General features: G+C 50.6%; 1 protein-coding gene across 9 annotated transcripts in view; it reads left to right on the top strand.

The window, feature by feature from the left end:
* ARAP1 (ArfGAP with RhoGAP domain, ankyrin repeat and PH domain 1) overlaps window positions 1–24,668 on the top strand; it is a 66,548-nt gene that overhangs the window by 12,770 nt on the left and 29,110 nt on the right. For 6 of the 9 annotated variants that reach the window (XM_053203638.1, XM_027039756.2, XM_027039754.2 and 3 more), the window contains exons 2-3: window positions 5,108–5,190; window positions 12,370–12,921. In XM_053203638.1, coding sequence (XP_053059613.1) covers window positions 12,413–12,921 — 509 coding nt within the window. In that variant the 5' untranslated portion in view covers window positions 5,108–5,190; window positions 12,370–12,412. Of the gene's footprint in view, window positions 1–5,107; window positions 5,191–12,369; window positions 12,922–16,995; window positions 17,356–22,245; window positions 22,399–24,668 lie in introns of those variants that run through there. The other 3 variants (XM_053203637.1, XM_053203640.1, XM_053203641.1) reach the window with 3 other exon arrangements.

The raw sequence follows: 24,668 nt of genomic DNA, 5'->3' as shown, positions 1-24,668 counted from the left end.
TGCCTTGCTAGCCTAGCTGGGCTGTAAGGAGCTAGCTTCTGCAGCGGGGCAGGGGCCACTTCTGCACCCTCTGGGCCAGGAACCCAGCCCCCACCTAGTTCCTCATATCTAAGGGAAGTGTCTCCAAGGCTTCTTGCTTGCTTAGCGGAGTCCTGAGAACACCCAGGAGGGCGGCAGATCAAATGTGACCCTGCCTATAGGTATCATCTGGTGATTATGTTGAGGAGGGGGGTGGAGTTGGGGGTACTGGGCATTGTGGGGCTCTGGGGCAGATGTACACAGTCAAGTTGTTGGTAGGGAGTATGGGGACTGAAGGCTGTGTGTGGTGGTTGGTCGTGGTGGGGGGGGGGGAACAGATCTGCTGTGTGGCTGCTGAGTGGGGCAGGAGGTGTGTGTCCCTGGAGGCTGTGTGAGGTGTGAGTTTGTGGTATGGGTAGGTTGTGGCCTGGCCACAGCTGGTTGTGTACTGTTCTTGGTTCCTGTGCCGGCCACTGGAGGGGTTTCCTGAGGGCTATATGCTAAGGTCCCTGCCTAGCCTGCCTGGGGTGGCTGGGGTGGCTGGGGTGGCTGGGGTGGGAGGGGAGGGCATGTAGGGGAGGTGAGGATCAGTGGTGGACGACCTCAGGCCTCAGTGTGGACCTGGGCCTGCCTTCCTCCTCTTCTTCTGTTCCCCCATCACTGGCCCTTCCCTTGAAACCAGAGCGCAGCTCTGTGTGGAGGAGGCCTAAAGATGCAGTGGGGGGTGGGAGGGAAGGGTCTTGGCTGAAGGGACCTCAGAGCTGAATGCGGAAGCAGTTAGGACCTTCCAGGCTGCCCAGACTCAGGCCTGACTCACTCATGCAAATCAGAATGCAGAGGAGGCTCACACCCTTGTGGGAGTCCCCAAACCTGTCTGGGTGTTACTACTGTCCTCCTACATCCCCCATTCCCACCCCACCGAAATCACCCGTCTCTGCATCTGCCTGGTCGTTCCTTATCCCTGTGAGCCTTGCGCACTCGACTCCCTTTGGCTGGAAGCACAACCTCCTACTTCTTCAAAGCCCAGCTCACGAGGGCCCTCTGGAAGCCTCTCTGACTTTATCAGACAGAGGCAGTCACATCTTCTGAAGGCTCTGTTGGTTCCAGCAAGTGACCTGGGCGAATCTCCACCTCACACAGCTTCCCTGAAATGGGGTAAAAATCTCAGGCTATGGGATTGTGATGAGGACGACTGAGATAAGGGTGGAAATCTGGCCAAGGGCTGGGCATACAGTAGGCATTTGGGAAATGGAGGAAGTGGGAGTGTGCCTGTCCTCGGCTAGGGCTTTGGGCTGCCTTCCTGCTGCCCTGGTGGGCACGGCACAACGGGGATGCTGGGCTGGGACAGAGAAGGAGGCAAGAAGCCTTAAACTATGGCGGGAGGTGAAGTGGTAATTCGAGGACAGAAAGGTGAAAGCTTTGCCTCCAGCAAAGAGGGTCTCAGGTCAGACCTGAAGGACTGGCTAGGAAGGATTAGAGTCCAGATGACTCTTACCTCTACACGGAGTGCCCCTGGGCCAGCCAGGCCCTGGGCACTACTGTGGAGGGCAGGGAGGATAAGAAGCGGTGCAGACTCTCAGGCTACCCCAGGCCAAGTGGGGGTTGGGTGGAGATGGATCCCCACGAATAGAGCAACTAGAGACAGATCAGGAGCAGCGCTCTACCGCATGGCTCAGCTTCAGAGGTTTAGGAGCCCAAGGGGGGGGGGTTAGGGACGACTTGCTGGAGAAGGCAACCTGGAATCAGCACCTGAAGGTGGGAGGATGTGGGTCACTTGCTCATCATTGTCAGACATTTTCGGGGATCCCATATGCTAAGCGGGTGCCTGGTGCAAAAAGTGACACGGAGGGAATCCTGAGCCAGCCCAGTCTGGCTGGGGCTTGAGGTATGTCAAGTCACTTCCTCTCTGTGGGTGTTTGTTTCTTCATTTGTAAATGTCAGGGCTGGAGCAGGTTGAATGACAAGGGGCTTTGAGCAGGGGTGAGACCTGAGCAGGGGTGGGACCGAGGTTGGCATAGCAGAGGGGAGCTGGAGGGAGACAGGAGAAGCAGGGGCAGGGTGGGGTGTTGAAGCTTGAGCTGGGCCCTTGGGGTGGGGGAGGAGGGGAATCCCCCAGCTTGTGGCCATGCTGTCACAACAGGATGACACTCCCTTCTGCCGGGTCCCTGCTTTCCTGGGGGTGGAGATTCAGTGAGGTGTCCTAGCAGCTGCAGGGCTTAAACCCCCAAACCAGGGCCAGGATCAGGGTGCAGTGAATGCAGCACTTGTCTTGGGCACAAAATATAAGGGGCCGGGGTGGGAAAAAGTTCAGTAATCAAGGTAGTATTTTTAAGCCATATTTTTAAAAAAATCAAAACTAATGAAAAAATCCAAAAAAATACCAAAATAAAAAAAATTATGTTTATTTTTGAGAGAGAGAGAGAGTGAGTGGGGGAGAGGCAGAGAGAGAGGGAGACACAGGATTTGAAGCAGGCTCTAGGCTCTGAGCTGTCAGCACAGAGCTCAACAGGGGGTTGGAACCCATGAGCTGTGAGATCATGACCTGAGCTGAAGTTGGACGCTTAACGGCCTGAGCCACCCAGGCTCAAAATACCAAAATTTTAAATAAAGAGGTTCAGTATTGCTGTTTCCTTCTTTGCCTTGGGCTCCAACATGGCTCAGAAGGGCACTGCTCCAAGCTTCTTTTTCAAGAGCTGTCTCCTTCAGGAAGCCTTCCCTGATCCTTAGCCTGCTGAGGGCCCTGTGGGCTGTTTTCCCTGGCTGGCTGGTGTCAGACCCCCTCTGGCCTGAGCTTCCTGGAGAGCCAGTCCAAGTCTGAGGTTCATGCTTCTAGAGCCTTGAACGAGGCCATCCTAGAAGGGAATCAATGTGGGTCCCTGCGTCTGACCTTGGCCTGAAGTCTTTCTTGCAAGAATGGGAACTTGAGGGAGACCCAGGAGGAGGTTGACCGTTTCTCAGGGATGGAACTGGTTTCCTGTTTCCCAGCCCTGATCATTTCAGTAGGGTGGTTGGGGCCATCATCAATCCAATGTTGAACCGTTAGAACAGGGCCCAAGCCGTAGCAGATGCTCAGTTAGTGTTCATGATCACTTTTGAGAGGCAGTGAGCAGAGTGGTTAAGAGTCGAGAGTATCCAGGAGAAGTGAAATGGAAGCCACAAGTGCAGTTTAAAATTTTCATATTGTCTGTTATTTTTTATTTTGTGTTTTTTTAAGTATGTTTTAAAATGTTTATTTATTTATTTTTGAGAGTAAGAGAGAGCACAAGCAGCGGAGGGGCAGAGAGGGAGGGAGATACAGAATCTGAAGCAGGCTCCAGGCTCCGAGCTGTCAGCACAGAGCCTGATATGGGGCTTTAACTCACAAACCCTGAGATCATGACCTGAGCCGAAGTAGAAGTCTGCCCGCTTGACCAACTGAGCCACCCAGGCGCTCCTATTGTTTTTATTTATTTATTTTTTATTTTTTTTCAACGTTTATTTATTTTTGAGACAGAGAGAGACAGAGCATGAACAGGGGAGGGTCAGAGAGAGGGAGACACAGAATCTGAAACAGGCTGCAGGCTCTGAGTGGTCAGCACAGAGCCCGGCGCAGGGCTTGAACTCACGGGCCGTGAGATCATGACCTGAGCCGAAGTCGGACGCTCAACCGACCAAGCCACCCAGGCGCCCCGCTCCTATTGTTTTTTTAAAAATTGTCACTTTTGGGGCGCCTGGGTGGCTCAGTCGGTTGAGCGTCCGACTTCGCTCAGGTCACGATCTCACGGTCCGTGAGCTCGAGCCCCGCATCAGGCTCTGTGCTGACAGCTCAGAGCCTGGAGCCTGCTTCAGATTCTGTGTCTCCCTCTCTCTCTGGCCCTCCCCCCGTTCATGCTCTGTCTCTCTCTGTCTCAAAAATAAATAAATGTTAAAAATTGTCACTTGAGTAGCACTGCCTTTCTTTGCCACTTCCTTTGAAGTACTAATTGCCTAAGATTTATTTTTAAAATACTTTTAGGGGCACCGGCGTGGCTCTGTCAGTTAAGCATCTGGCTCTTGATTTTGGCTCAAGTCATGATCTCATTGTTCTTGGGACTGATCCTCAATCCCCTAATACCTGAGCTGGTGGCCCTGCGCTGACAGCAAGGAGCCTGCTGGGGATATTCTCTCTCCCTCTCCCCCTGTCTCTGCCCCTCCCCTGCTTGTGCTTTTTCTCTCCCTCTCAAAAGAAATAAATTTTAAAAATAAAATGAAATATTTTTAAAACCTATACCTATTTTAGCCCTATCCTAAGAAGTTGTTGTAGAGAATACCTAACCAGTAAGTTAAATGTTCACAAGTACCCCCTAAAGCCATCATGCAGAGCCCAGCAGTTTTCGGTTGACCCTGCCCTAGTGGCAGGAAACAAGCTGTGCCCCAAAAGAGCCCATCTCCCCTCTCCCAACCCCCAACAGAGCCCAAATCGTCTGAGCTTGCTGGCATCCTGCCCTCAGGGATGGCCAGTTCTTTCCCCTCCCACCTGGAAACACCCTCATTTGGCCCACACACGTGTTTAAGAGCAGGGCCTCTGAGGTCTCATGCCTCAGTTGGCCCCCTCTACCCGCACCCCACCCCATGGCTATCAGACTTAGTGGAAAGGGTCCTGTTCCCCGGGTCTTCTCAGTGTCCCCCACCTCTCAACTGACAGGCTCTGCCTTCTGGTGGGAACTGCATCTACCCCCCTTCCAATCCTCCCTGGGGGCAATCCTGGGCCAACAATTCCCACCACAGCCAGCCTTGACACATCCCTGCCACTGGTTCTGGGGAGGCCTGGACAATGGGAAGTCCTCACTCCTCTTAGCCACCTGTGTGGCTGTTACCTCTGAGCGAGCCTGTCTGCCTCTCACTCCTACAGGAAGGCCTTTCTCTGGTCTAACCTCTACTGCCCCACCCGGCTTCCATTAGGCTTCCTGAACTCTTCCTTCTTCCTCTATCCTCTTCTCCATCTTGTGTTTCCTTCTCACTCTTTCCCCTTCCCCTTTCTCTTTCTTCCTTCTTTCCTTCTCCTTTCCTTCCTCCTCCTCCTCCTCCTGGCATCCCACTGCTCAAAGTGGCTCCACCCCTGTCCTTGCAGGTTCCCCTTTGATCAAGATGAGGAGCCATTCAGAGTAGCTGCTGCCTCTGGGAGGATCCCTGGTGTCCTGGGCAGCCCAGTAGGTGAGTCTGGAGGTGGGAAGTGGGGAGCTGGGCTGGGTGTGGCCGGCTAAGCCCGAACTTTGAGGTGGGGGAGGCTTCATGGAGGCCAGACCTGAGGTCCCAGTTTTCATTTTGCGAGTAGGTGGAGGAGCAGAAAGAGGGTGAGGCTAAAGAGCTTCCCAGGAGGGCTTTGAAGGGGTGGGATAGGACAGGGACCAGTGGGTTGGGTGGGGGATGTGTATCACATTGTCTTTTAAATTGTATTTAGTTTTTAGAAAGCAGTACAAAAGTTTAAGATACAGAACAATATAGTGAAAGGTAACCTTCCCTCTCTTATCCTCCCAGCTGCCAATACTCCTCCCCAAAGGCAGGTTGTTTCTTGTATACCCATCCAGAGGTATTCTGTGTGTGTGTGTGTGTGTGTGTGTGTATGTGTGTGCGTGCGCGCATGCATATATGTATACGTATATACATACGTACATATTTGTACATTTTTTTATTTAACCCAGATGTTTACATAATAAAACACTGTTCTGCATCTAATTTTTCCACCTGACAACAAATCCTTAATATCATTTTATATGAACTTTAGAATTTGCCTATTGGTAATTTGGTGGGGGGGTGGGGATTGTGTTTTGTACTGGCTATAGCTTAACCCAGGAAGAACCAATGTCTTCATAATGTCTTCATAATGTTGAGAGCTGGTTTATCCAAGAACATCAAATGTATTTGTTTGTTTGTGTCTTCCTTTGGGTCCCTCAGCAGCCTTTTTGAAGAACTCACATAGTTCAAGGGCACCTGGGTGACTCAGTCAGTTAGTTAAGCGTTCTACTCTGGGTTTCGGCTCAGGTTGTGATCTCACAGTTCGTGAGTTCAAGCCCCACATTGGGCTCTGTGCTAACAGTGTGGATTCTCTCTCTGCCTCTTTCTCTCTGCCCCTCCCCTGCTCGCTCTCTCTCTCTCTCTCTCTCTCTCTCAAAATAAATAAACTTAAAAAAAAAAACTCACATAGTTCAAAACATAGGTAATAGATAAAGATGTAGAATGAAAATACTTCCTCCCACCAGGGTTGGGTTCCCAGGGAAACTGATGGAGCCTGAGCTTCAGGCTCCTTCTGAGGCCCAGGAGGGGCCCAGGCAGTGTGTGCATGTGATCATGTGGTTTGGGAAATTTTTACAAAAGTAAGATTCCAATTAAATTTTTTAAAAAACTGAGATATGATTTACGTACAACATTGTTTAGTTTTCAGATGTACAACATAATGATTTGATATTTGTGTATATTGTAAAATGATAAGTAAGATATTCTGATACTCTTTTTTTTAAGTTTATTTATTTTGAGAGAGAGAAAGAGAGCACACGATCAGGGGAGCAGCAGAGGGAAAGGGAGTGAGAGAATCCCAAGCAGCTTCTTTGCTATCAGCATAGAGCCTGACAACGCAGGGCTTGATCTTACAAATTGTGCGATCGTGACCCGAGCCTAAACCAAGAGTCGGAGCCTTAACTGACTGAGCCACCTGGGTGCCCCTGATATTCTTTTTCTTTTAAAAATAAATTTTTTTAATGTTTATTTATTTTTGCGAGGTGGGGGCGGGGCAGAGAGAGGGAGACACAGAATCTGAAGCAGGCTCCAGGCTCCAGGCTCCGAGATGTCAGCACAGAGCCCGATGTGAGGCTCGAACTCATGAACTGTGAGATTATGACCTGAGCTGAAGTCGAAGACTTAACTGACTAAGCCACCCAGGCTCCCACCTGATACTCTTTCTTATTTTTTAAATTAATTAATTAGTTAATTTTTAAATTTACATCCAGGTTAGTTGCATATATTGCCAACAATGATTTCAGGAGTAGATTCCTTAATGCCACCTACCCATTTAGCCCATCCCCCCCACCCACAACACCTCCAGCAACCCTCTGTTTGTTCTCCATATTTAAGAGTCTCTTATGTTTTGTCCCCCTCCCTGTTTTTTATTAGTTTTGCTCCCCTTCTCTTATGTTCATCTGTTTTGTATCTTAAATTCCTCATATGAATGAAGTCAGATGATATTTGTCTTTCTCTAATTTCGTTTAGCATAATACCCTCTAGTTCCATCCACGTAGTTGCAAATGGCAAGATTTCATACATTTGATAGCCAAGTAATACTCCATTATATATATATATACCACATCTTTATCCATTCATCCATCGATGGACATTTGGGCTCTTTCCATACTTTGGCTATTGTTGATAGTGCTGCTATAAACATTGGGGTGCATGTGCCCCTTTGAAACAGCACACCTGTATCCCTTGGATAAATACCTAGTAGTACAATTGCTGGGTCATAGGGTAGTTCTATTTTCAATTTTCTGAGGAATCTCCATCCTGTTTTCCAGAGTGGCTGCACCAGTTTGCATTCCCACCGACAGTGCAAAAGAGATCCTTTGTCTCTGCATCCTCAACAACATCTGTTGTTGCCTGAGTTGCTCATGTTAGCCATTCTGACAGGTGTGAGGTGGTATCTTATTGTGATTTTGATTTGTATTTCCCTGATGATGAGTGATGTTGAGCATTTTTTATGTGTCGGTTGGCCATCTGGATGTCTTCTTTGGAGAAGTGTCTATTCATGCCTTTTGCCTATTTCTTCACTGGATTGTTTTTGGGGTGTTGAGTTTGATAAGTTCTTTATAGATTTTGGATACTAACCCTTTATCTGATGTTACTTGCAAATATCTTCTCCCATTCCGTTGGTTGCCTTTTAGTTTTGCTGATTGTTTCCCTCAGATATTTTCTTTTTTTTTTTAAACATTTCTTTTTTTTTTTAATTTTTTTAACGTTTATTATTTTTGAGACAGAGAGAGACAGAGCATGAACAGGGGAGGGTCAGAGAGAGGGAGACGCAGAATCTGAAACAGGCTCCAGGCTCTGAGCTGTCAGCACAGAGCCCGATGTGGGGCTCGAACTCACGGCGTGAGATCATGACCTGAGCCAAAGTTGGCCACTTAACCGACTGAGCCACCCAGGCACCCCTCAGATATTTTCTTAAAGATGGAATTGAACATGTGACAGCATCCGACCCCTTGAAGTCTGGCTCTGTGTCTGCTCCCTTCCATCCCCTCAGCCCTCAGTTTTCCTCCGTAGAGGCAACGTCACCTTGTCTCTGATGTATCTTTTCAGAAATAGTTTATGCATTTACCAACACCATGTATTAATCTATCCTCTCTGGTTTGTTTTTTTCTACATAAAGGCAGAATGTTCTATATACTGTTCTGCACCTTTTTTTTTTTTTTAATGTTTATTTATTTTTGAGAGAGAGACCAGAGTGTGAGTGGGGGAGGAGCAGAGAGAGAGGGAGACACAGAATCTGAAGCAGGCTCCAGGCTCTGAGCTGTCAGTACAGAGCCCGATGCAGGGCTCAAACTCATGAACCGCAAGATCATGACCTGAACTGAAGTCGGACACTTACCGACTGAGCCACCCAGATGCCCCCTCCTTTTAAAAAAAAATTTTTTTTAATGTTTATTTATTTTTGAGAGGGTTCTGCACCTTTCTTTAGTCACTTAACAACATACCTGGGAGGTCATCCCATATCAACATGTATGTACTGAGTTTCCTCATTTTGTTAATTTTGGTTGCTCAGTGTTCTACTATATGACCATCCTATAATTTAGTTAACCATTCCCTGATTAATGGGTATTTTGGTTATTTCCAACCTTTTGTTATTATACACGTCACTGTTGCCAGTCACCTAGGAAGACTACAGGATAAGTGTCTGGGGTGGCTGGAACAAAGAACAGAAGGACTTGGGGTTTCATAGCTATTGTGGCATCAATTGCCCTTCTCAGAGGCACTCCCACCAGCCAGGCAGAATGCCTCACCCTGTCACCACATCGTGTGGGGAGGTGAAGTTCCTTTTCATATGTTTAGGAACCCCTTATATTTTCCTTTCTGTGAATTTCTCTCTTCCTATTTTTTGCCCTTTTTTCTGTTAGGTCATTGGCCAGCTTTTAAAAAATGTTTATCTACTTATTTTTGAGAGAGAGGAGAGGCAGAGAGAGAGAGAATCCCAGTCAGGCTCCATACTGTCAGCACAGAGCCCGACTTGAGGCTAGAACTCATGAACCATGAGACCATGACCTAAGCTGAAAATCAAGTTGGACCTGTTTCTTATTTCTAGGTGCTTTTCAGTTTTTAGGAAAATTAGTCCTGTGTTTGGGATATGAGAGGCAGATGTACCCTGAGTTGTCATTTATCTTTTGGCTTTGTTTCTAGTGCATTAAAAAAAAAACTTTTTTAAATGTTTATTTAGTTTTGAGAGAGAGAGTGAGCAAGAGAGAGAGAGATCAAGCACGAGCAGCGGAGAGGCAGAGAGAGAGGGAGACAGAGAATCGAAGTGGGCTCCATACTCTGAGCTGTCAGCACAGAGCCCAATGCAGGGCTTGAACTTCTGAACCCCAAGATCATGATCTGAAGTCAGACACTTAACTGATTGAGCCACCCCAGTGGCCCTGTTTCTGGTGCGTTTTAATTTGTGGGAATGTTTGATTTTTATATACTTCAGTATTTTACTCTTTTATCTTTCCGGGTTTGTATCCTTTCTAAAAGGCTTTTGCGTCTCTGAGATGATATTTTAAATCCTTTCATAGTTTTATTTTTTATAACGAAATATTTGATCTAAATTTATCCTGTCGTAAGGTGTGAGATAGGGGTCTTTGTTTCTAGATTGTTCCACAACTGTCCCAACAACTTAATAATCCATCTTTTCAGTACTAATTTGAGATGTTACTTTTATTGTACACTAAGTTATTATATGCATTTGGGTCTATTTTTAAGCTTTCTCTCTCTCTCTCTCTCTCTCTCTCTCTCTCTCTCTCTCTCTTTATTTATTTATTTAGAGAAAGAGCTTGTGCAGGAGAAGGGCAGAGAGAGAGAGAGGGAGAGAGAGAATCCCAAGCAGGCTCTGCACTGTCAGCACAGAGCCAGACATGGGGCTCAATCCCATGAACCATGAGATCATGACCTGAGCCAAAATCAAGAGTCAGACGCTTAACCAACTGAGCCACCCAAGCACCTCTGAACTTTTTGTTCTGTTTAATTCATCTGTATGTTCACATGCTGGTAACATGTACTGTTTTAATTACTATGTCTTTATATGTTTTAATATGTGGTGAAGCTGGTTCTCACTCTCTACCCTTTTTTACCCTCCACCCCCTGCCTCCGGAAATTTCCTGGCTCTTCCTGCTTGTTTGCTTTTCCACATGAATTTTCAAATCCACTTGTCTGGCTCCCCTTCCCTTCCCTCCCCCCCTCCCCCCCCCCACTACATAGGTTGTGTGTATATTTAATAGGATTGTGCATATTTATAAATTAACTGAGAGAGAATTAATATCTTTATGATGCCTTCTGCTTGGCAGCATACTGTGTCTTTCCATTTGTCCAGGTCTCTTCTTTTTGACTCTTTCTACAGATCCCACACATTTCTTATTATGTTTCTTCCTGTGACTTAAGTTCTGTGATGCTATCATAAATGAGGCTTTTCATCCTGGTTTCTAGCTGGTTATGGCCTATAAATATTAATTCTGTTATATTAGTTTTGAATCCAGCTCACTTACTAATTCTTTTATTGCTTGTAATAGTTTCTTAGTTAACCTTCATGGGTTTTCCAACTAAAAATTTATATAATTGGTAATCAATAGATAGTCTCTTCCTGCCCAATTTTTATACTTCTTGTTTATTTTTGTTGCCTAGAACTTTCAAAACAATGTGAATAATAACAATGATGATGATGATGATGATGAATAATCACTGAGCACCTGGGTGGCTCAGTCAGTTGAGCATCTGACTCTTGATTTTGGCTCAGGTCATGATCCCAGGGTCATGATCTCATGGGTCAGGGAGCCCCACATCGGGCTCCACATTGAGCGTGGAGCCTGCCTGAGATTCTCTTTCTCCCTCTACCCCTCTCCCTGGCTCATGTGCTGTCTTCCTCTAAAATAAAATAAAAAAAAATTAAAAAATAGGGGTGCCTGGGTGGCTTAGTGGTTAAACGTCTGACTTCAGCTTAGGTCGTGATCTCGCAGTTTGTGAGTTCAAGCCCCTCATCAGGCTCTGTGCTGACAGCTCAGAGCCTGGAGCCTGCTTTGGATTCTGTGTCTCCCTCTCTCTCTCTGTCCCTCCCCCCGCTCAAAAGTAAATAAACATTAAAAAATTTTTTTAAATAAAAAATAAATCCTTCTCTTCCTTCTCCTCCTCCTCATCATCATGAAATGGATATCCTTGTTTCATTCCTGACTTTAATGGAAATTTTGCCATTGTTTTCCCATTAAGCAAGGGGCTGATTTTTTAGTTAAGGGAGTATCAGTCTGTTTCTGTTTTAGTAAGTACACTGGATGTTGGCTTTTATCATATGCTTCTTTAGTATCTGTGGAGATGATCTGATGACTTTTCTCTTTTGATTTGTCAGTCTTCTCTCTGTATCATCTATCTCTTGACTCTTGCCAGGCCAGGAGCTCTTGAGTGCAGGGATGGGACCCGAGTCCCTATTGCCTTGTGTGAGGCTATCTCAAATGAACAAATGAATGGATGGTTCTTTCCTATACATTAACCCCCTTGGTAGTGGGAAGGGTAACACATTCACAGGGCCAGGACCCCAGCTATGTGGTGCTGGTGTGACTTACCCCCTGGAGCATTCTGCTTCTTCCAGGGACATGTAGGTGGGGTGAAGTTCAGTCCCTAGACTGGGCCTGCAGGGGGACCAGCGGTGGTATCACTCAATCCCACCCATACTTGCTAAGCCCCTGGGCCTGGCCTTCAGCTGGGGACTGGTACCTCAGAAGGAACTGGGCCCTTGTCTGGGTCCTGCAGAGGGCAGTGGCGGGTGTGTGTGCTAGACGCAGCCATTGGCTAGCCTTGCGGCAGTGGCCCAGGCTGTGGATGGGGCTCAGGGGTGCTACCAACTCTGGTTCCTGGAGGGCTTCCTGGAAGAGATGTGAGCTGGCCACTAGGAGGCCACGGGGGTGTGGGTGGCAGGTTTCAGACAGAGAGAAAAGCCTATGTGTTCAGGGACCTGGCAGTATCTGGCCTTGCCTGGCACATGGGGCACAAGGGAGACAGCTCAAGGACAGTGCCCGACCCCATGGCATGGGAGAGCCACAGAGGGTTGCTAATCGGGGAGCTGTGGCTGGGCAGCCTTGTCTCTTACTTGTGCTCATCTGTCTCTTCCAGGTCCGGACAGGGCCCTGCTGGCTGGCCTCTGCTGGCAGGAACCATGGCAGAGGCCGGGGATGCAGCACTGTCCGTGGCTGAGTGGTTGCGGGCACTCCACCTGGAGCAGTACACTGGGCTCTTTGAGCAGCATGGACTGGTGTGGGCCACCGAGTGCCAAGGCCTCAGTGACGCCCGCCTGGTGGACATGGGCATGCTGCTCCCTGGTCACCGCCGCCGCATCCTGGCTGGCCTGCTCCGTGCCCACACGCCCCCAAGCCCTGCACCCCGCCCTACCCCCCGGCCCGTGCCCATGAAGCGTCATGTCTTCCGCTCACCGCCTGTGCCTGCCGCTCCACCGGAGCCACTGCCCACGGCCGGAGAGGACGAGGGGCTACCCACCGCCCCACCCATCCCACCCCGGAGGAGTTGCCTTCCGCCTGCCTGCTTCTCCGCCCCATCCGCAGCAGCCCCAGACCCTGTGCTGCCCCCGCTGCCTGCCAAGCGGCATCTGGCAGAGTTCAACGTTCCGCCTGTGCCCCCCCGCACTGGGACCCCCCGCCAGCTGGTGAGGTGAGTAGATGCCATCCCTGGTGGGAGGAACATGGGTGGAGGATCCCAGAAAGTGGAGAGGGAGTTTGTGGCCTTTGGCAGTAGGGTAAGAAAGGCACCTCGGTGGAGGGAACAGCATGTATAAAGCTCAGAGGGGGGAAGCACTATCCTGGGGCACTCTGAGCAGACTGGGACTAAACTGTTGGGTGAGTGTGGGTGAGGCTGTGGATGGCATTGGTGGGAGATTCTGTGAAGGCCGGTGGGAAGCCAGAAAGGTTTCAAGTGGAGTGATCGGATGAAAGCTGGATCGGATGGATGACTGGTGGAGGAGGAGGCTGGGTGACCATTGAGAGCGCTCAGGCCCCCAGGAGAGGCCCCCACTTGGGCTGTGCTAACAGGGTGGAGAGAGAAGTAGGCAGATGGAATGAGAAATTGGCCCTGGAATGGACGGGGCTTGGGAATGGCCTAGACATTAGCAGAGAGGGCATGGGGAGCCACATGGCATGCAGGTTTCCATCTTGGGTGGATAGTGGTGCCATTCCTGATCTGGGGATCCAGGGACAAAGTTCACCCAGGGAAGAAGTCTCGGGTTCAGTTTGGGGCTTGGGGAGTATGAGGCCCTGGGAGGTGGGAGTACCTTCCGAGTCAGGAGGTAGCATGTGGAGGGCACAGTCTAGGATAATGAGCTGCTGTTGGGGGAGCAGAACTGGCCAGGGCCTGGTGCTGTGCTCCTGTCTCCCGCTCCACACTGCTCCTGCCACATGCCCCCACATCCTGGGGATACTTCTCAGGCCACAACCTATTGGCCCTCCCTCCTCAGAATTTTTCCCCGTCTCCTGGCTCCTGGTACTTCTCGTTTCCTTGAGTTGCCTCCCACTTCTATGGATGTTCCATTTTAACCTCCTTCACAGATGCCCTCCCTGCCATTTGCTGGGGTACCCAGCTGGGAGGGAGCATCCCTAGCTAGTGCTGGATATATCTTTGGCGGGTGTAATGGAGATTACTGCAGTACTTGGGCCAAGTCAGCCTAATCTGGGAACACTTCTTGGAGGAGAAAGGGATGTGCAGAGAGAGGTCTCTTGGTCCCTATGTTGGGCACTGTGCTAGCTGCCTCATTTCCATGATCTTGTTGCTCAAACCTTCTGGGGGATTTTTGTCTTGTTTTCAAGCAGAGAAACTGAGGCTCAGAGAAGGGAGAGGAGCACTAGCTGGATCCATGCCAAGTGCATGCTCAGGGAGCCCCTGTGGGGAGTCTGGAAAGTTTTCACCACACAGAGAGGGAAATTAAGTAAGGGGGCCTTGAAGGCGCAGCCATGGCCATCATGTTTTGAGGTTTGATTGGTGGAAGCACAAAAAGGGTTTGTACCTTTCCTGAATTCACACAACTGGGGACCATACTCGGGTCCCCTAGAAGCCTGGCTCACTGTTTAGATTGGGGTTTCCTGGCACTATTGTGCCCTCTGGTGGGCATTCTCATGCATGCATGAGCCGTTTTTATTTCTTTTAATTCCATTAACAGGATGGGGAGTGGTGGGGGGCAGAGAGAATATGTGTGTGTGTCTGTCTATTTCTGTTTGTCCATCTGTCTCTGGGGGTGGGAGAAGGTGAACAAGGACAGAAGACAGAGCCCTGTCCATTGGGAATTCTCAAGGTCTGAGGAGGCAAACCCCTCATTGAGGGAGTGGAGGCCTGGATTCCTGTTTTGGAGTCAGAATACCTAGGGGCAGGCCTAGCTAGCTGTGTGACTGATTAGCAGCTGCCCCTCTGTGCCTGTTTCTCCATCAGGTGCCCTCCTTGGCCTCCATAGCCCTCCTGGTACTAACATCTGCATTCAGGAGACTTGGCAGGATAGAGCAAGCGTCCTGTCTATGCCCCAGGGTATCAGCCTCCACCCTCAGAGCCTTAGTCTGAACTTAGTCACTTAGCCAACCTATGGGGGAGGCCAGGCTGCCATGCTCAGGAATCTGGCCCCTTGTTTTTGTTTTTGTTTTTTTCTTTTAATGTTTATTTGGGTTTTTTTAGAGAGAGACAGAGTGTGAGCAGGGGAGGGGCAGAGAGAGAGGGAGACACAGGATCTGAGGCAGGCTCCAGGCTCTGAGCCATCAATACAGGGGCCTCTTTCTTAAAGTAGAGTATGATGGGAGGTGAGCTGCCAAGCCTGGCTTCCTTGTCCTGGGGTCTTTGACATTTGGAACAGTCAGTCAACATCTGCAGGTCCTAGCACTCTGACTTCCAGGGTGTACAAAATCTTTAAAGCCAAGTGGTAGAAAAACTCACTGCAGATGGAACTTCATGTATGTGTAACAGGTGAAGGCTGGGCAGGGAGGAGACCAGGATGCAGCCTGATTGGCTATCCCTCACAGCCCCTCCCTATGGACCCTGGGCTCCACGGTGCACACTGGAAGGCTCTTCAACCTGGCCTGTTCCTGCCCCCTTTGCTGGAGTCCCTTCTTCCTGATATGGCCTTTGGGTCCTTGCTTACACCCTTTAGTAACGGGGTTCTCACTCTCTGAATCTTAAGACCTTTTACACCGATTCACGTGGTGACTGAGCGAGCATTTCTGCCTGGCTCCAGGCCATCACCCGCCTCCCCGGTGGAATTTGGGAACTATCTGCTGTGTGTGCATGTGTGTCCTCTTGAGATAGTAACTCCACGCGAGGGCATGCCTAGCCGGTTGGTATGCGTGCACCAATAGGTGTGCATGTTTGTGCAAGCTGTCAAGGTAGTCACGTGTCTGTGTATTTATGTGTCTGCACACGTTTTAAGGGAGGCCATTTGTGATGCTAAGATGTACATGCGAGTGGGCATTTATATGATTTCCATGGTTTCTTGCGGTGGGTGTGTGTGAGTTCATCCGGGCCCATGTGCACACGTACCTGTGCCCGTGTGTGCTGGCACAGTGGGGACGCCAACAGCATGAGTCCATTTGTGAGTGCACGTGCTGTGTGTTCTTTGCGTAGCACCAGGGGTGAGCCAATGTGTGTACACATGCTGCAAAGCCCACCAGGGTCAGCTCTGTTAGGGCCAAGATTCTTGTTGATTTTGTTTAGTGCTGAATCCCTAACACCTGGGACAGTGCCAGGTGCCTAATAGACACTCCAAAAGTATTTGTTGTGTGCGTGAATCGATGACGACTGTATGCGTTTCTGCACTGCCCAGTGCTGAGCACGTGTGCTACCCATGCTGACCCAGCACCCAAAGAGTGCCCTCAGCACACACCGGACAGTAGACCATAGGGTTAAAGGGCCCCGCGCTCACACCCCAAATCCCTTCCTACTATGCAACCTGTGTCATGCCCGGACATCTTAGAAAGGCAGAGGCCTTCGAGGAGGCAGGCAGAAAATGAGCCGACCCAACTGGGTCAGGATTCTCAGAACCAGGCTCACCGTTCTGCCTGGCCTGGGAGGACCCCACTTCACCCCTCACAGGGTCCGCACCCCCACCATTGTTTAAGCTTGTAATAGGGAACTTGCCGATGAGTCCAGAGATGATGAGAAACGCCCAGAGTCACATGGCCCAGCAGAGTGGAAGCCAATGGTCAGACCCTGCCTCCTGGGCCGGGGCCCAGTCTACTCAGCTTCAAGTATCATAGATGTGGACCCTCTGAGCCTGCTTCCGAGTGGCAGAGGGGTCATTTCTGGGCCAGGTGTTCCAGGGGCATTCCACAGAGCCCCTCTCAGATTGCTCTGGGCCTCAGTTTCCTCCTCCAATACCTAGATGTCTGGAGATACCTTCAAAGAGGAAGTATTTGTCCAGAGGGGGCAGCTGCCAGCTGGAATCACACTGCAAGGCCTCCCACCTGTGCCCTTAACTGCCCTGCAGCCCAGCCAATCCCTGGTCTTCCTGAAGGCTGATCACTTGTTGCTGGGGCAGAACTTGCTCCCTTCAAAGAGCCTCTTTCCCAGCCTCTCTGGGCCTCCTTGTGGGGGTGGGGAAGGAGCAGCCAAGTCCAGAGCTTCCTGAGTGTCTACTCTGTAAGGCCCTGCTTGCCAGCACTGGGGTGGTTTGTCCCATTCCAACTTGGGATGGGGGGGCAGGCTGGAGGCGGGGAGGAAGTGTCTGCCCCAGGGGATTCTGGGTGACTTTTCTCTTTCTCAGTGTTTTCAGGAAGTGTGTATTGGCCGGGGCTGCAGGGGGTGGGGGAGGAGGAGAGCAGGAAGCCACGGGAGACTAGAGCTAGGTGTACACACACACACACACACACACACACACACACTCACTCACTCACTCCCAGACAGATCCAGTTTTACTCAGAAACACTCTCAGATAAGTGATCACAGCCACTCAGAGCCGTACCTGGACCCAGACAGGGCCTCAGACACACCCAGGGAACAGGGGCCTGGCTGTCTGCTAGACCAGCCCTGGTCAGACGAGCTGCCTGGTCAGGCACACAGCACTCTCTCGAGCCGGAGCTGTGGGAGTCCTCTGGCCCAGGACCCAGTGGACATCTGAGGGTGAGAAAGGGGAAGCTTTGGGCTGGGCTGTTGGCAGGAGTGGTGGGGAGAGGCTCCTGCAGAGGGTCTGGGAAGGCAGGAATCCCTGTCTGTCTGTCTGTCACCTCTGGACAGAGTTTTCTGTGGTACTCCTGCCCCCCTCCCTTTTTTGCTGTCAGAATTTTCTCTCTTCTTTCACTTTCTCCACGTCTTCTGTTTTTCTCTTGCCCCTTCTTTTTTTCCCCTTCTCTTTTCCTTCTCTCTGCCCTGGGCTTTTCAGGCCTCTCGTCTTCCCATAAGCCTGTCTCCTGGGCCCACTGGGAGCCCATGGTACCTGAGAGACTGCCCGTCTGTGGGTGTCTACCCTTCAGGGACCTGGTGCTGGTCTCCTCAGTTCTGGCTTCTTTCAGTGTCAAGTTCAAGGGTACTGTGGCTCTGGGAAGCTCCTACCTGAACCCCTTTGCCCTCCCACTGAGTTCAGGATAATAGGGAGACCAACTGAAGGCTAGCACTTAGTTGGTGTGGTTCCTACCCCTCTTCCCCAGGGCAAGCAGTGTGGTGGGTGCCTATGTTGTTGGGGGCTGGGCTGACCTCTCCCCCCAGTTGCTGTGGACCCCTAATGAACTCAACAACCCTGTGCTTAGATCAGTGGGGACATAGAGATGCCTCTAACCAGGTCCTGTCTGTGCACCTAGCCTGCCCTATGCCCTTGGCTCATCTTTCCACAGTGTTCAGCAGACCCCTACCTACACCTTCTCCTCCTGCTAAGACAGCACTGGGCGGGACACTCAGGATGGGGGGATGAGCTCAACACAGTCATGAGCTCCCTCAGGGATAAACCTCCTCACCCTGCTGCCCTTAGTAAACAGTACAGGGCCAGACCTGGGAAGCATGATTAGCTGCCACAGGAGGGCCGGGCCTCTGTCTCCTCCTGCCCACTACAGCACGGCTTGCCTGCGGGAAAGCTCAGTGTAGGCCTGGTGGTAGGCATTCCATGAAGGACCCAACAGGCTGTGTGAGCTTAGAGGAGGGAGCAGTTGAGTAGACCTCCTGGAGGCATGTCCTGGGTACAGTGGAGCTGATGATCTGGATCATTGTGGGGATTAAATGCAAAAGCCTCCCAGAAGAGTGCTTAGTACATACTGGGTACTTAGTAAGTGGTAGCTGTTGTTCCAGGAAAAAGTGCTAAGAGCTGAATGAAGCCTTGGTTGCGAGGGTGGATGCCAGGTTAATTGGGTGCTGCTCTATGGAGGGGTAGGGGAGCTTCTGACCTTCTCTAGTGATCAGGAAGTGAGTGGGGTGGTGTTCATTCAGTCATCAATACATACCTTCTGAAAACCCCCTGTGTTGAGTGGTGTCATGATGTGGAGGGAGATTGGCCTGCCTGAGAGGGCTCACAGCATGTGCAGAGGCTGAGAGGCATTGTGCAGACACTAACCAAGTGAAAGCCCAGCAAGGGCTCTCCATGCTGTGATCTGGGCAGAAGTAAGAGAACAGAAGCAGGGGAATGCTGGAGGGGTTGACCTTTGGGTCTCATAATGGAGAAGGAAGGACAGGGGCAGCCACCGAGGAAGCAAGAAGCACAGGACTGAGGCCTGAGCCCTCATAGCCAGGGCACAAATGAGGAAGTGGGCAGCTGGGAAGTTTTGCCCCCATGGGGAGGGGAGTCAGGGTAAGAGATGGATGTGTTCAGGTCATTGGGCCTCATCCCACGTCTCAGTCCTGCTGGCGAGAGTCCAGGGATTGAGATTGGGCTAGGTCCCTCCAAGGCCTGTGCGACACTTTAGGGGGAAGGTCTTGAATCCAAGACAGGGTGTAGGCCTGGGTCCTTGGTCCTCTGAGGTCAGTTCAGTGAAATGAATATTGATAGACACAGCTATACTGAGTGGAAGTATGGAGGGTGGAGGAGCCCCAAAGAGGCCCCAGCCCAGCCTGGAGTGTGAGAGGAGGCACAAAGTGGAGGGGGAGGATGTACAATTTGGACAGGGAAGGGTGTTCAGGTGGAAGGAACAACATATGCAAAGGCCTGGAAGTATGCATTTATGGAATGCAGCTCAGGTAAGCATGGCTGAAATGTGAGCAGGGGATGAGTTCAAGGCCAGCCTGAGATATGTAGGGTGCCTCACTCTGTTGGTCCATCTGCCCTTATGGTGAAGCCTGGTTCCTTTGGCCAGAGATTGATGTAGACAGAAAGATATGAAGGGAGAGCCAGGGGCCACCCTAGCGGAGGAGGCCATGAAGCAGGTTCCTGGCCCAGCCTGTGCTGTCTGAGCCTCTTTCATCACAGCCAGGGTGAAAAAGTTGTGCTGATGACCTGTGGTCATGACTCTTCTTACTGAATTGTCAGTAAGCCTGGAAGCAGATCAGAGAGGAAACTGAGGATCAGAGCTATAGTGAGCTGCTTTGTGAAGTCAGAAACTGATGTGTAGTCAAGCTGGGATTTGAGTGTGTTCAGCCTGGCTCCAAAGCTCTGCCTCCTTTTTTTTTTTTTTTTTTTTTTTTAATGTTTTCGTTTTTGAGAGGGGGAGGGGCAGAGAGAGAGGGAGATAGAATCTGAAGGAGGCTCTAGGCTCTGAACTGACAGCACAGAGCCCGACGTGGGGCTCGAACTCATGGACCATGAGATCATGACCCGAGCTGAAGTCAGATACTCAACCGACTGAGCCACCCAGGCGCCCTCCAAAGCTCTGCCTCTTAGCTAGACATACCACACATCTCATTTTGCCTGGGACAGGCCCTGTTTATACCTGTTGTTCTGACATAGTTACCTCTTTTAACTATCAGTGCCTCTTTTAACTGTCAGAAGTGTTCTGGTTTATACGATTAATTATGTGGTTACCCTACTCTTACCCATTCTGACATGGGACCCTCACATGTCCCCTAACCCCCAGGTTTAAGGTCAGCTGTGTGTATTTGCCCCAATCCAATAAAACAAACCTCAGGCTGTGATCCCATCCTGGGGTGGATCAGCCTCTGCCCCGTCCAGGAGTTGCCTGCCTTGCTATGGGCATAGTGAGTAGAGCAGATGTGTCCATATGTCACTTGGACAGAGGAAAAAGGGACTGAAGGAGCAGGGGAGCCAGGGCTGGGGGGCAGGTGGAGGCCCCCTAGAGGACAGGCCCATTGAGCTGTACTCTTAGGTACACACAGGCTTTCCATGGGCTGAGATGATAGAGGGTAGTGTGGAGAAAGCAAGCAGTGTAAGCAAAGGTTTGGGGGGGGGGCACTGAGCATGTGCTCATGTTTGGGGCTCAGGGTTGGGGCCAGTCTTCTGATCTGTTGGATCAGAGGTCAATAGGAAACATCCCAGCTGGACCTCAGCTGTAGATTGGAGCTGAGGCCGCTCTTAGGGTTATAGGCACTGACGTCCAGGACTCCAGCTGGGGTGGGGGCACTTTGTGGGCACTATCCTTTCCTCTGGGGTTTTCCCACATGCTGTGCCTTCCGGATACCACTTCTCCTTTCCTGGCCTGGCCCTGACTCAGCATGGCCCCGTCCCCTGTGGTAGGCAGGCAGAGGTCAGCCAGGAAGGTTCCTGGAAGAGGATGATAGAATGAGGCCTGGAGGTCCATGGAAGGGGGGGTGGGGTCCCCTTGCTCCCACTTGCTTGGCACATAGCCATTTTCCTACAAAGACTGTGCTAGGAGAGGAGCCCTTTGCACTGTTCCCCCCTCCCTTCTTGCCATGGTCACAATGACTGTCAGAGTTGTGATCACATTTCCTCTTGGATGGCAGCTCCAGAGCTGCCTAGATGCTGAGTTGGGGTGGCCAGTGTAAGGAGGTGAGCCTCAGAGAAGCTCTCAGATCCTGGCTGTGGCCTCATTTGACACCGTGGTTGAGTTTGCAGGCTGTGGTGCCAGACTGCCTGGGTGCAAATCCCAGCTGTGGGATCCAGGACAAGTTAACTTTGTGTCTCTGTGCCTCAGTTTCCTCATCTGTAAATTTGGGATAACAGTAAGCCATACTTTATAGAGCCCTTGTGATGAGTAAATGAAGACAACAGAGAATAATGCATGCACAGAAAACTAATAAGAATTAATGAACCCAGGTCTTCATTTATTTATTAATCCCTGCTGAGTGCTGGGCACGCCATAGTGAAGAAGGTAGGTGTGGCACCTGCCTCAGGGAACTCACATGCTTCAGATGGGCGGGTCCCTCGCAGATGATCAGGACGGTGATGGGGGGGCACCTGGGGTCCAGGGATGGGAGGGCCATTGCTTCTTCAGCTCTGAGGATGCTCTGTTGCCACCTTCCCCTCAGTGCTGGCTCTCAGTCCTGGGGAGGGTGTCAGTCCAGGGAACCACTCAGCCCTTCTTGGCATTGGAGGGGCAGAGCCTGACCCCACTTCCCCGGGGCCAGCCTGACTGGCACTGACCTGACAGCTTGGGGTTTTACTCTCAGCTCATCGCAGGCCAGGCCCCCAAGGGCCCCTTCTTCCTGGAGTCTGGCAGGCTGGGTGAGATAGATTGCTTTGCCTGTCAGGAAGCCTCCGAGGACATTGCACCTGACCAGCTGGGGGTCATGCCCTTGGACCTGTGGGTACTTACTCAGTCTCTAGGTCTTCATTCACTCTTTCATTTGCTTTTCTCACAACTGTAATGGCAACCTATCCACTTACCTATCTGTCACCACCCACCTGTCCATTCAGCCATTTACTTGTCTTGTCATCCATCCACCTGCTCATGTGTCCACTCACCCACCCACCCAACCAACATGCTCTTGTTGTTGACTCAGCCAGTTCCTGCACTGGGCTGTGGAGATAAAGAATCAAGTCTGATGCTGCCCCTGGCCTAAAGACACTCAGGGTCAAGTAGGGGAGACAATCTAGTGCAGTGTTCACCAGGGGGTCTTCTTAGGCCTTCTTAGGCCCCCCTAAACATTCAGGCTCTCATGAGCACCACTTGGCATCAGATTTCCTGAGAAGCATTTAAGACGAAACAGCTGGCCACCAGGGTAGTGGTGGGCCTTCCTCTGCTGTGGGGTCCTTGTGGCAGTCAGTTCACACAGCTGTCCAGGAGCCATTCTCTGTGGCCCCCCAGGAGAGGTGGGGGACTGAGACGACAGGTAGGTGTGAGAGCCATCCTGGCTTAGAAACCTCTTGATTCAAGAGTCCAGTATTCCATCTAACGACCCCAGAGGTGTGGTTTCGGGTTCCTACATGGGTTGTGCCAGTGACAAGCCACCACGTTCAGGGAAGCCCAAAGCTCCAGCTCCTCCACCGGGTTGAGAGCCACTTACAATTTCTCCCCGTCTAGGTGCAGTGCCTCGCTCAGGCCACTTTTGTCCAAGGCACCGTTGCCAAGGAACGTGGCTGACATACCACCTACAGCAGGTTTCTAGGGGAGCAGTGTGAGAAAGCGAGCCAAAGGTCAGATTCTCTCAAAGAAAGGGAAGGAGTTCACTCCTTCTTTACCTACATGTGGGGAGGAGACCATTAGACTACAGGGTAATATGGAAACAGCCATGTATCTTAGGAGGCCCATAGACTGCGGAGTCAGGGTTCGGGTCCTGGCATAGTATAAATGCCTGGCACAAAGGAGGAAGATACTTTAAAAAATGTTATTTGGAATCATTTGTCTGAAGCTTGTCACAGAGGGGGAAATGGGCAGGGTCTGGGGGAGTGTGGAAGAGGGGTCAGGAAAGGCATTCAGAGAAGCAGAACTTGAGTTTGGAGATAAAGGATGAATGGATGTTCTCTGGTCAGAGACCAAGGGGAAGGGATTCCTGGAGGAGGCAACAGCAGGAACAAAGGCCTGGCATCATGGTCACGCCCCAGCTCTTGCTTGCTTTTGTGATAAACGCACATTGCCAATCACTGCCAGGAATGTTGGGGCAATAACCAGGCTGAAAATAACCAGTGAGACAATTGCCCACCCGCTCTGATGTTCCTCCTTGGCCCCTGCCAGACACTGGCAGAGAGAGTGGGTGGGGCCAGGCCTCTAGGGCTAGGTCCCTTGTTCCAGCTGTGGGGGCACAAAACACGCCTTGTCTTGGTTAATTCTCCAAACACCCTGCCAGGTCGGTGATATAGTCCCCCCTCTACAGAAGAAGAAACTGAGTCTCAGAGGGGCTAGGTGCTTGCCCTTGGACACACAGGAACTAAGACTGAGTCAAGGTTCAAACTCACATCTGATGCCAAAGCCAGGAGACACTCGGGAGACACTTAGCCTGTAGGGAACAGTGTGATCTGTGCTGAGACGGATACACAGAGCACTGAGGCTGTGGGAGCTAAGGGGACCCTGAACCCGGCCTTGGAGTTGGGGAAGGGTTTCAGGGGGAGTGATAGCAGAGATGAGGAGCTGGTGTGCAAGAGGAGTGCGGTAAGGACATAACAAAAGATGGCAGGGATGTGTAGAAGAAGGAACCCTCGTGCACTGTTGGTGGAAAGGCAAATTGGTGGAGCCACTGTGGGAAACAGTAAAGAGGTTCCTCAAAAAATGAAAAATAGAACTACTATATAATCCAGTAACTCCACTATTGGGTGTTTACCCACAGGAAATGAAAAGACTAATTCAAAAAGTGTATGCAGCCCGATGTTTATTGTAGCATTATTTACAATAGCCAAGATACAGAAGCAACCTCAGTGTCCATTGATAGGTGAATGGGTAAAGAAGAGGTGGTCTATATATACAATGGAACATTACTCTGCCATAAAGAGAATGAGATTGTGCGCCACGTGCAACAACGTGGATGGACCTAGAGGCTACACTGCTAAGTGAGACAAGTCAGTCAGAGAAGGACAAATACCATATGATTTCACTCATACGGAATTTAAGAAACAAATAACAAAAAAAGGAGACAAAAAACCCACATGCTTAAATATGGAGAACAAACTGATGGTTACCAGAGGGGAGGTGGGGGGGGGGGGAATGGGTGAAGGGGATCAGGAGTGATCACCTGTGATGATCACTGAGTACTGTATAGGATTGTTGAATCACTGTATCGTACACCTGAAACTAATATGACACTTTGTGTTAACTATATTGGAATTAAGTCTGGTGGGATCAGGTGAATTTGAGGGGTCTGAGGCACCCAGGAGGTGGACACGTTTGCATCCATGTCTGGGGCAAGGGAGAAGGTAGTCTTGAGCCAGGGACCCCTAAGACTCAGGGCCTTATGACTTGTTTCTGAGGCTCTGGTCTCTGCCCTTGGCTTAGATGTCCATTTTGATCCTGAACCCATCCACTCACCAACACATTCCTTCTTATCCTTAAAAGCTCAAGTCAAGCATCACTTCCTCCAGTCTTTCCTGACTCCATAGGCTAGGATGCAGCCCACTCTGGACTGCTAGATTGGAGACGCTGTGGGTACATGTGGCTAAAAGCTAGAGCTTT

The sequence above is a fragment of the Acinonyx jubatus genome, chromosome D1 (assembly GCF_027475565.1).
Source record: "Acinonyx jubatus isolate Ajub_Pintada_27869175 chromosome D1, VMU_Ajub_asm_v1.0, whole genome shotgun sequence".
Lineage (NCBI taxonomy): Eukaryota > Metazoa > Chordata > Mammalia > Carnivora > Felidae > Acinonyx > Acinonyx jubatus.
The sequence above is the reverse complement of the archived record's forward strand: the minus strand, read 5'-3'. Positions and strand labels throughout refer to the sequence as shown.